The sequence below is a fragment of the Leuciscus leuciscus genome (assembly GCF_965113295.1).
Source record: "Leuciscus leuciscus genome assembly, chromosome: 5".
Taxonomy (NCBI): Eukaryota; Metazoa; Chordata; class Actinopteri; order Cypriniformes; family Leuciscidae; genus Leuciscus; species Leuciscus leuciscus.
Genome location: NC_138729.1, coordinates 45,615,057 through 45,627,399, shown reverse-complemented (window position 1 = coordinate 45,627,399; position 12,343 = coordinate 45,615,057). Strand labels below are relative to the sequence as shown.

The window sequence follows — 12,343 nt, the reverse complement described above, 5'->3', positions numbered from 1 at the left end:
AGATAGTGAGGAGATGTTTGCTGTATGTGACAAAAAAATTTTTGGCCTAAAACATCGCTTAGAGCACCTTTAATTTACATTACATTTTGCTAACTTTGTGACGTATTAGTATTATAAGAATCTTGAAGATTCTTTTGTTAAACACCCAATCAAATTACAAGTTCAAAGGCCTGCTTGAACAAAAGGTCGTAAAGAAATTCCCTTCAAAGGGAACAACTTATTGGCTCACAACCAGCCAGAGGGTGTGACATCTTCACGTTTTAAAAATCACTGGTCACAAGATCACGTTTTTACTCTCTTAGTCCCTTTCTGAAATCCTGATGTGAAGACGATGCTGAACTAGAAGTCTTCTAAGGACCCCCAAGCTTGTGCCAGGCTGCGGCCTTGTCTTTCCATTCACCAAAGATCCTCTGACTCACACTGGTTCTCTCTCATCAAGACAACATCAGCAAAGATCAACTGGAGCCTCAACAAATTGCATCAGGACAGTTTAGTTCAAATGGGCGAGACATGCAAGTCTCAAACTTAGTCTCATTATTTGATACATTAAGTATCCTTACCCCTTTTTAAGAAGGGCGTGTTATAACTAAACTGATGGTTTGCTCAAGGCTGTTGATCTGCTGAATTGCTATAACCTCTTGCTTTCCTGTATTCTGCTTCAGCTCTCTTTCCCTTGGTAAACTTTATGCATGTATGTATGTGTATGTTAGAGTTTAGTCTAGTTAATAAAATCTTGTTCATGTCACACGTAAAGTTGTCTGTGTTTCAAGCTCATTATATACTGGAGTCCCTAATCATGCAGATTTTGACTACTTGCTCTTAGTAGTACTGTAAAGTAAGAAAGACATTTCCCATACCCTGGAAATGTACATTTCTTAGAATAAATAAACAATTAACACTGAGGGCCCTATTTTAACGATCTGAAACGCAAGTATCAAATGGGAAACACAAGTAACTTTGTGGGCGGATCTTGGGCGCAGTTGCTATTATACCGGCGGGATAAATGACTCTTGCCCCCAAACGCAAATATAAAATGGGTTGGTCTGAAGTAGCTTCATTATTCATAGGTGTGGTTTGGGCGTAACGTGAAATAAACCAATCAGAGCGTCATCTCACATTCCCTTTAAGAGCAGGCGCGCTTGTTCCATGGCGGATTGCGATTATAACGGCGGATTTGCCAGGCGCACACCAGCAGCGGTTCACAGCCGAGGAGACCGACGTTCTCGTCAGGGCCGTAAAAGACAGAAGAGTGACATTGGGGATGGGAGAAACCCACCCAAATTAGCTTCGGTTAAACAGGCGTATAATAATTTGGGTAAATGTTTAAGCTAGATTTATGCCTATTTTTTCACATCTTCATGGACACAACAATGATTTCCCTCGTGTGTAAATATTTTTCCTTGTAATAATGTATGATTTGCAAAAATGAAAACTGCTGCTTCTGTGTAGATGAGAGAATCAAAGTTTATGCACGTTGTGCACACGCTACATTATGGCCAAGCATGCGCCCTTAAAATAGCATATGAATAACATGCGCAACGCGCCACTGACTTTAGACTAGGTTTTTCCTGGTGTGTGGCGGAATTGTTTTCTAAACCTGAAAAATAGCATCAGGGAACGTTTGCGCCGGAACACGCCTCCTCTTTGCGGTGGAGCGCAAGTTCATTCACTAATTTACCGATGTGCGTGCGTCTGTGGAGGGAAAAGTCCGCTGTGCGCCGGTGTAAAATAGGAATGATACAGTACATGCGTCGGTGTACAAAGTCAATTGCGCTGGGTGCAAGATAGGGCCCTGAGTGTTCACGGGACATACAGGTTAATTGATTGTAATATTAATTTACAACATTAAGTTAATTTTATTAACTGATCCAAATAGTTAGTTATTATTATTGATTATTAATATTTCTTTAGAGCTAATTTGCTACAATGTTTCATAGCAAATTCAAGTGAAATTTAACCTAATATACACTTCAAAATAAAGGCCCCAAAAGGGGGTCTTCACAGCAAGGCCATTGAAGAATTATTTCCGGTGCCAAAAGAACCTTTCAAGGTCTTAGTATGAAGAACAATTTAATAATCTAAAAAACCTTCGGAAAGGTTCCATTGATGTTAAAGGTTCTTCATGGAACCATAAATGCCAATAAAGAACCCTTTTTTTTTTTAAGAGTGTATAAGTACAGTGCTTATTTCTGTAGAAATAGCATAATAAGCTGGAGAAGAACACTGGAAAGTTAAAGACTATTTAATGTATACAGTCTTTATCGAAGGCGATTGTGCAATGTGCTTCCATTACAGTCCGATCTTGCTGGCTTTCTCTCTGGCCGGAAAAATGTGCTGAGGACCTGCTTCTTATGCCTTAATCACACAGGAATTCACACCTGCTGAGTGAAGCTTAATTAAAATCAATGGAAAATCATGCAAGATGACTGAGCCGGCAGAGGCAAGGAAAGAAAACTCGCCATCACAGAGCTGGCTCCAGACGCTTTGTTTTCAGTGTCAGAACAGAGAAAATAACATCTGACAGATCATTTAGAGAACATACTCCCCTAAGGGCTCATTTGATGGAAGAAACCACACTCAAAATCTCATTCCCTTATTTAGCCTACAAGAAAAAAATTATCTATGGGCATAAACGACAATCATGAAATATGTGTAAGGTGTGTACATTTTAGTAGTCGTTTCAGCAGTGGGCTTCAATTGAGCAATAGGTCCAGTGCTCTAATATCTACATCATGTTCCCATTCCCACTCTACCTTTGATCATTTTAATTTCAGTGACAGCTCAACAAAACGGGTTGAAAGGTTTTCATTAATTTGGATTTGGAGTCAACATCATACTGCTTCAAAGTTAACAAATATACATTTTTCTGTAGCAGTTTGAAATACTGATAATATACAAATAATTCTTAAAACACGGTACCATTTAAAAAAAAAATCCAGAATTTCTCTCACCTTCTTTTAAACTGCATTTGACATTTGACAATTGAAAAAAGTCTTAGTATGTAGTGCATACATACACTTTAAGGGTGTGTTCACATACACTTTAAGGGTGTGTTCACATACACTTTAAGGGTGTGTTCACACTCCTGGCATTTTAACTCCGAACCTAAAGGCCCACAACCTGATTGGTCGGCTTTTATTACGTATAATTCATGATGGAACTTTCAGAACATCCAAAACAATGTTGTGTGCTGGGATAAATGTGCTCGTTGTATGTGCGTAGCTACATATGATGGTATTTTGACCAAACTCGTGAAGAGATTGGCTTGAAGAGCCAAAATGTGTAAATGAGTCAAAACAGCGTCAGAAATCTCTCCGTTACAGATACAAACAAAGATCTGCTGCGAGGAGACGCGGATCTGATGCCTGTACCGAACTGTGATGGGCATTTTGTCCTCTTTAGGGTCGCATCTTGTAACATCATGTCCCGTTTTTGGTTCGTTTACATTTCTTTGGTCCGTGTTGAACCGCACCAGAGTTCGTTTGAAAGCGGACCTAGACCCATCTTTTCAGTGCTCTCGGTCCGCTTGTTTGGTGCGCACTTATTCACGCTTATTCAAATTAACCGCACTAACAGAGCAATCGCACCAGAGTTCGTTTTAATTGAACCAAATATTGAACCATATATATACAGTATACTACTCTTATGCTGAACAAGGCTGCATTTATTTGATATGCTGATTTGGTGCTCAAGAAGCATTTCTTATTATTATCTTTGTTGAAACAGTTGTGCTGCTTGTTTGTTTGTTTTTTTCAGGATTCTTTAATGAATAGAAAGAACAGCATAAATCTTTTGTAAAATTATAAATGTCTTAACTGTCACTTTTGATCAATTTAATGCATCTTTGCTGCATAAAATCCTGAACTTTTCCGGCCCAAATGGCACCATCTCCTGAGAATGACCCATATTCACTGTATTTGAGATGAAAGGAACCTTAATAGACTAACCTGCAAGAGCAGTTTGTGATAAAATCATTGAGTGAATCAACTTCCTAGTATAGAATAGAAAAGTCATATTCTTTTCCAAGCACAGTGACTGACTGGCTTGGACCGTTCGGCCTCTCTCTGTGCCCTCTGAAATCCAACACCCACAATCACACTTTCACAACTGAGTCTTTGGACAGATGAAAGTCGTTTCGGTGCCCCCTGCCCTCGGGTAGTACCCCCTCCCCCAGTCGCCATACAGGAGAAACAGCGATACATTGTGAAACATTCAAAACACAACTCATATTCCACTGTCTAATCCTCTTGAACACAGCAATTAAGAGCATTAAAATTCCTCCTGAACTAAAGGAAAGCCACATCACAGCAGCAGTCAGGGGTCACGTTAACTGACCTATATATAGGTGGAGACACAAGTCTCAATTATTACAGGATTTAATCAACGGGGAACACTACACAAACTGAGGGTTTTCTATATGCTCATCACCTGGTTTGGGTTTGGAAAGGCATCCTCCCATGATGGGCCCGGAGTGAAGCCAGGTGGCCCGATGAGAGGGAAGCCCAGGATGGGTGTTAGCGGGGCTGGGCGGATCAGATGCACAGGGTGGGCCGCTGGCCCTGGAGGAGGTGGTGGCAGCGCTGCAGGGGGGAAATTCTGGCCCGTCTGGCCCACACGGCCATCTCAGAGATCAGCGACTATACATGATACACAGCCTGGGAATAGACAAAATGTAACAGTTTGGTTGTGTGCATCTAATTTACAGTTCCCTCTTACACACCATTGCTTTGTTATTGAACCAGCCCGACCAGTACTTATTGTGTTCTGGAGGCTGATATGCTGGTGTCCCCACCAGGCTTATAACAAGTTTAACCAGCAAGATGGCCTCGGCCAAACAGCTTCATCAGGTTAGTTTTGTTAGTGAACAGCAAACCCACCCTACCAGAGCAACATTAACCTGCCTCCAGCCTGGATCAACATTCAAACTGACCATTTTCCACCCCAGCAGGGGCAATATCAATGAATACAGCTGACAAACACATATACAGGTCCATTGCACTAAGCATGACTCTATTCAGACATCAGAACAATGATTTTAGAGTTTCATAAGTTTGGGTACATTTGACTTTTTTCTGGCCTGGACCTTGGTTATTTTTGTGCAGCATGGACAGGCTATAAACTATATAGATCTCGCTATGTGAGACTATAGTTTGAATTAAACCCTTTTCTTTGCAGGACACATTGACATTACAGTACAGATTAGCTCTTTCGCCATTATCGTGAACATTGTATAAGCATTCATTTCATGTGTCATAGAACGGAAGAGAGGCTCTCGGGAGCGCACGTAAAGGTCATATATTATTCATTTTCCCGGGAAAAATGTCCTGAATTCTTCACATAAAAATCTATCTGCAGGTTTTCTAGGAAGTAGGAGAAGGTCTTCGTTAAAAGCTGTTGGATATTGGCCATAAAAAAGCGATTAATAAAAATAAAAAAAGTTGGTGGTTTGTGCAGTGGGAGTTTGACGTCTGGCTAGGGCAATAAAAATAAAAATAATTTAAAAAAGCAAATTTTTTGGGGGGGAAAAAATTATAACAATAAAAAATTTAAGATTTATTTTAAATGGTGACCACCTCTTTCTGACTGTTGGTGTCTTTTAAAAATTTAACACAAGGATATAAACAGAAAACATTCCCACTGAGTCACTGTCCATGACTGATACACTTGCCTCTCTCTGAACCTGCAGCGATAAGGCTATTCTTCAGATGCTTATGTCAAGTTTAATGATATGCAAATGTTGTAAAAGTGTAGATGATGATGGGAACCCAGCTAGCCAACAGAATGCAACATTAAGGTCAGAAGGTTCATATAACCTTACTATCATTTTATTGCAAATCGCCCCTTGCTGCTTCAATACGAACTAATATGAATCAAGAAAACTGCATGTTTGACGTTGAGTGTGAATTCAAAAGTCATCTTGGAGAATTGCAAGAATCCATCATGGGGACAGAAATACAATTGGTCCCGTTGGAGAGGTAATTTTAAAGGTGAAGGTGTAATGTTTTTGGTCAAATAATTTCTCCTATCCAGGTTTAAAGCTCAGAGGTTTCTAAGCCAGGATGATGGATCACTGTAACTAAAGAGATATTTAAAGCAAATAATAATTTAAGACAAAGAAATTCAGTCATGATGGGTGGGTGTGTGTGTGTGTGTGTGTGTGTGTGTGGGGGGGGGGGGGGGGTTGTAAAATTGTAAAATTTATAACAACTTATAAATCATACTAAGTGATGTTTTTTGAAAATGTAAAACAGAAAGAGTTTTCTATGATGGGTAGGTTTAGGGTTAGGGGATAGAATATACTAGCCTGGGAACACCTAGACAACTTCCGGCAAATTTAGATTTGTTCTGCAAGTAGTCTGGCAAAGAGCTCATTCAAGCCCATTTCTAATCCGTCGAAATCGCGCCACCAATCAGAAACGTTGAGGCGGGCTTTACACGATGACGATCGCTCTGATTGGTTTTAGGTCTATCCAATTGCGCCCAGAGGCATTTGAGCGACGTCCGTTGGTGAAGCCCACCTACTTTTAAATGCATTATTATATTCAAATTGCAAACACATGAGGACAGTCTCCATGAAAGACCCACTGCCAGATGAACGTACTACTACATTTCTCTCCGAAACGGTAGGAAATTAAATTAGATTTAATAGAGGATTTTAACTGTGACAAGATGATTGACAGGACAGTTTACGTGACAGGATGCACGCGACAGATCCGTCCGATAAAGATAACGAAGTAGTATGTCCCAAAGCATGCCTACTTTTTTGCTACACATTCAAAAGTAAATACCTTTTCTTCACAAAAAGAGTACATACTTTTATGGCGTAGTGTAACTTAGGCGAATTGGGACGCAGCATATGGCTTTACACGATGACGATCGCTCTGATTGGTTTTAGGTCTATCCAATTGTGCCCAGAGGCATTTGAGCGACATCCGTTGGTGACGCCCCTTTGGAAATGAGTTATTAATGAAGCTTTGCCAGAACATAACTCAGTTACTACTGAGAATGGTCTGGTTTTAACCAGGCTAAGAATATACAGTTGGTACAGTATAAAAATCATTATGTTTATGGAAGTTCCCCATTAAAACATGGAAACCCATCAGATATGGAATGACAAAGTGTGTGTGCTTACATTATGCATGTGCATGCATCTTAAATAAACCTCTAAAATCTTAAACTCTAATTGTTCTCAGTTTTCCACTTGAATCTTTTTTCAGCCCTTTTCCAGAGTTAACCATTACCCTCATTGGCATCTGTACTGTACTTTCACTAACACTTGAGAAGTTCTTGTTTCACAGATTTCAAAGTATTCTGTTTACAGAATACACAACTTTCTTACTTTCTCTGTTTCTGTTTTACTGGAGGATGAAAAAGAGTTCAATATAAAACTACTGATTTCATCCTCATATAACATGAGCTTAAATGCCTCAGCATCAGTGTCTAAGCTCAAGAGCCACTTGATATTCACATCACACCCAAAGGTCTGTGAAGTGGCGAGTAAAAAACAAAAGTTTGCCTTAAAGGAAAGGAAATGTTCCACAAACAAAACAGGAGCAGAAGCACCAAACTTTGGGAACCTTTCAAACACAAGCTTTGAGAGCTGCCACAAGAAATAGATTTGATGATATGCTGGATATGGTGCACATTTTTAAAGTGAATCACATTAAAAGGTGAAAAAGAATTCAAAATGAACCGAATTTACTCTCTTGGCGCTAAATTCTCCTCTTATCGCTCTCAGAGCTTTGCACTGCTTTGCCTTGTTTATTGTGAATAGAGATTAGCAGTATGAAAAAACACATACTTTTATCAATCCCAAAAGCATCACTGCCTGTAACAAAGCAAAAAATAGACTGCCTCCCTCTTCCTGCTGGCAGAAAAGAGCCACTTCTGCTATTCCTGAAGAATTTATGAAAATCTCCATAGCAACTGTGAATCTGTCTATATAAGCTGTGCATAATGCATTATGGTTTATGGCTTACATGAAGGTAAATAAATAAGGTGGTGATTTTATTTCTCTCTCTCTCGCTCTCTCTCTCTCTCTCTCTCTCTCTCGCGTGCCCTTTTACTATATATTTATCAATTACAGTAAACCTATATCCTCACTAAAAGCTATTCATAGGGTGAATCTCAACATTTCACTATTCACTCCAAAATCAAAAGAAATGCTATAAGAAATTATATTTTGCATTGTGACATTATTTTCATGAAAATTAGGCAAATTCTCATTACCATCAGTTTTGTGTAATTCTCTTTTATGCTCAATATTGTAATGCAGTAATTAATAAAAACAATTATACAATTATTTAGATTTAAATCAGCAATTAAAGGCAGTACAACAAATAATACAAGGATCTATGAATAATAATAAATCTTTTTTTTTTTTTTTTTACTATAGTACTGAGAATGACAGAGGAAAATGGGCCTTAATATCACAATGCAAAAAATATTAAAATAGACTTTATTAAAGCAAAATACAAGCTGTCGATGTCAATGTTCACGACAGGTTGCATCAGATTCCCCCACTAAGTAGCAACAAACAACTTTACTACATTACATGTTTGTCACAATACTCCTTTACTGATTAGGACAGGCTATTAAAAGTGTTACATTGTCACATTGCTTTGCTTACAATTGAGTGAGTCACGTACCAACTTCTTTGTAGGATCAACTGCTGTCCTTTCTGGGAAATCAAGCAGCAAGCCCGAAATATTTCACTTTTTCCCCTAAAGTAGGTTAATCAGATTTTCAGCCTTCACAACATATGACGCAGTTCTCCCTCTCGCTTACGGTTATGTCTGTCCTTAAGCCAAAAGCAAAAACTCTTTGCTGTAAACAGGCTGGCAGACTCACTATCTACAGCTACCACAATACCTGAAGATCCAGCAAAAGACTTGTAAAAGACTATATATATATATATATATATAGGCCCTTATTCTGCACACTTCTTAGATACATTAGCGGTTCTAACAAATGTATATTTTAGAGATTCACCGATATTAAATTTCTCCACCGATACCAATACCGATTATTCAGAATGCCGATACCGATAGTATGATTTTCTTAAGGGAAAAAACTCCCAACTAACTGCTTGAACTGAGATGCTACAGCGATCTGTCACGTCACATTTGAGAGCGTCAGAACACCAATTATTGTTTGAATTAAGTGATAAAATGGAGAGAATTTGAAAGCTGAGACTTTGTTTCTTAACAGAACTAAAGTGCAAAGCTCTTTGCGATTATTGAATGGGAGACGAGCTACAAATAATGTTTACTGTTGGGAAAAACTGTGGATCTGGCAACCCTGCTTAAATTATGGGTGATTCATAGGGTCACTTTGAGCCTGCATTAACGTCGCAATAAAAATAAAAAGAAAACGTATATGCATTATTGTCGTGTTAACTTTGTTCATAACTCTGTATTGCAATAAAAGTGTATGGCTCTAAAATATTACTGAGCAGGTGTCATGAAATTGTATTATGTCTTATTATGATCATGTTAATTGAGAGACTAAATAATTAATAAAACAAATAAGTAAAAATAATAGTATTAGTAAAAATAATGTAAAAAAATATGTATCACACCGCAGGACTATTTAAAAATGAACTAGTCAAGGTGAAATGGTGATTAAAAATGGCGAAAAACCGAAATTAAATGCTGATCCATCACAGTACCTAAAATATACACTTTTCCTTTGATATTTCATATTCCTAGTCATATACAGTACTGTTCAAACATTAGGGGTCAGTTAGATTGTTTTTCCTTAAAGAAATAAATACCTCTATTGAGCAAGGATGCATTAAATTGATCGAAAGTGACAGTAAAGACATTTATAATGTTAAAAGAATACATTTTCAAACAATATATAAAATTCCCAACGTTGAACTGTTTTTACTGTATTTTTGGTCAAATAAATGCAGGCTTGGTGAGCAGGAGAGGCTTCTTTCAAAAACTCGAAACTTTTGAACAGTAGTGGACCTGAAATACTGATGCTGTTAATAAAAAAGCCATAGAGCATGTTATGTGTAACTACTACCCTACTGTATGTCCACTACAGTCTCATTTCTGTCTATTTTAGGAGGCATAGTTGATAATTAACTCCATTTTGTCTCAAGAACTATGAAAGAGCAGTCATATTTTCTTATGGCAATGTTCAGAAAAGACACTGGCTCCCTCAGGATATTTACTGATCCAGCAGACTTTAATTTTCTACCCCTGCTGTTCCACCCAAAACGTTTTGACAGTTGCAAGTTACAGCTCTACTCACAATACTGCAATGTACCAGCAAAGCTGGCCTAAGACTGCATTATAACAGCAGCGCTGGACCACAATCTAAAGCCATTTCATTAAAACGAGCAACACCATTCCAAAAAAACAGCCTGCAAAAGCATTTTCTCTCCTCCTGAAAGCCTTTGAGAGACAACCTACACAAGCACAACTGTCCACACGCTGAGCACTGACTGACAGCGCTGTTTTATCCAGATTCCAGACAGGACAATGACAAAAACAATATACCTACTGTATGATCATGCCTGTCTCCGAGCCATCATTCTTTTCTGCTGCTAAGAACTGGAAATGTCCCACCCAGTACATTTGAATGATTGCTTCTCTGGACACAGGTTTGTCCCCTTCCCAGTTCCCACACCCACAACCTCCCCCCCACCAACACACACACACACACACACACACACACACAGTTTATCACCTGGACTCTGACTGACACGCGAGCCCACAGTCATGACTTGAGCAGTGGATGGTTTCAGGAACTATATGTAAGTCCACAAATGGAAGCATGTGTCAGCTACAAGACAGCATTGGTTTTATCACACAGTGTCAATCATTCATTCATTAATATGAGAAAACGTTTAAAAAAGTAGTGAATAACACAGTCGTTGAGCATGCAGAATTGAACTGTGAATTAAATATGCATTAAAAAAAGTACAATTAAAATGCACAAAAAAAAAAAAAACTGCAGTGAGTGTAATTTTAAATAGAAATGGAAGGATCGTCAAGACAAACTTCCAATGAAGGCTAGTCAAAGCCTTGTCTGAAAGTTTACTAGTTTTATAGGCCTTTAAAAAAAATGAATGATTAAAATCAGAGAGGATGCATTAAATTGCTCCAAAGTGACAGTAAAGACATTTATGATGTTACAAAAAAATTCTATTTCAAATTAATGCAGTCCTTTTGTATTTTCTTTTCATCAAAGAATCCTGAAAATAATGCATCAGGGTTCTACAAAAATATTAGGCAAAAATATCTAATAATTTTATTATTAGATGATAAAAATAATTTTAAAAAAATGTCTTTACACTGAAGATGCTGAAAAGTCAGCTTTGCCATCACATGAATAGATTACATTTAAAATATATTAAAATAAATAAAAAGTTATATTTGATTTGTAATGTTTCACAATATTTTTACTGTGTATTTTTTATCACATTAATGCCGCCTTGATGAGACTTTTCAAAATCTTTCCAACCCCAAAATATTGAATGGTAGTGTAGGCCTAGAAAATTGTATTCTATTTTTTATATACTTCTTTATATTTAAGAATTGAACTTCCATTGCATGGGCCGATGTGGAAGCACACGTCATTTCACAGAATCCATTGCCTGTGTTGAATTTCTTTGAATCGTTTAGTAAATTATACTTCCTGTCAATCCAATTCAAATTTCAATTCAACTTCAAGTGGGTGTGGCCAATTTAGGTACCTCTGAAAAATTCCCAAGTAAATTATAACCAATAAAAAACACTGAGAATACAATGAGATCTTGTTCATTTCTCCAAGAATAAGGAGCAAATATAACTTTAGCTGCTGCTCAGATTGTTTTCCTGAGAAAAAGACCCCAAGAATCTCAGAAGAGACTCAAACTGTGCTCAGAATTACCAAGACACCAAAGTCTGTAATCAAAAGTCAGAGATTTCAATATGAACTCAAACACTTCTCATTAAATTAATCAAGGAAGGTGGCATATCTTCTCAGGAGCCACCAGAACAAGTAATACAAATGTTCTTTGGGATGATATTTTGAGTCTAAACTTGACTGGCAAATAAAGTTTTACTGACAAAAATCCCTTAAGGTGAATATGATGCTCAAACAAACAATAGATGCTGGAAATAATCTGAAGCAAGATCATACAAGCTGTCAACAGTCCTTATGTATGAAGTGTATTCTGGTTAAACATTAAGCCATTTGCCCTGATCTAAAGAAGATAAAGTGTCCCCTGATCGAAGGAAGATAAATCAGAGTGAGAACACTCACAACAAAGCAGAACCACACCTAATGTTTGTCAACCTTCATTCTGCTCTCTTCCTTTTTCCATTCACTGCTATTTGTCTCTAGA

General features: G+C 37.8%; 1 protein-coding gene across 7 annotated transcripts in view; it reads right to left on the bottom strand.

The window, feature by feature from the left end:
* The window catches only part of aifm3 (AIF family member 3), a gene marked incomplete at its 3' end in the record, with an annotated part of 38,026 nt that overhangs the window by 19,263 nt on the left and 6,420 nt on the right, over window positions 1-12,343 (bottom strand). For 5 of the 7 annotated variants that reach the window (XM_082170829.1, XM_082170828.1, XM_082170833.1 and 2 more), the window contains one exon: window positions 4,429-4,655. In XM_082170829.1, the coding sequence (XP_082026955.1) occupies window positions 4,429-4,459 (31 nt within the window). In that variant the 5' untranslated portion in view covers window positions 4,460-4,655. Of the gene's footprint in view, window positions 1-4,428; window positions 4,656-10,511; window positions 10,654-12,343 lie in introns of those variants that run through there. The other 2 variants (XM_082170830.1, XM_082170831.1) reach the window with 2 other exon arrangements.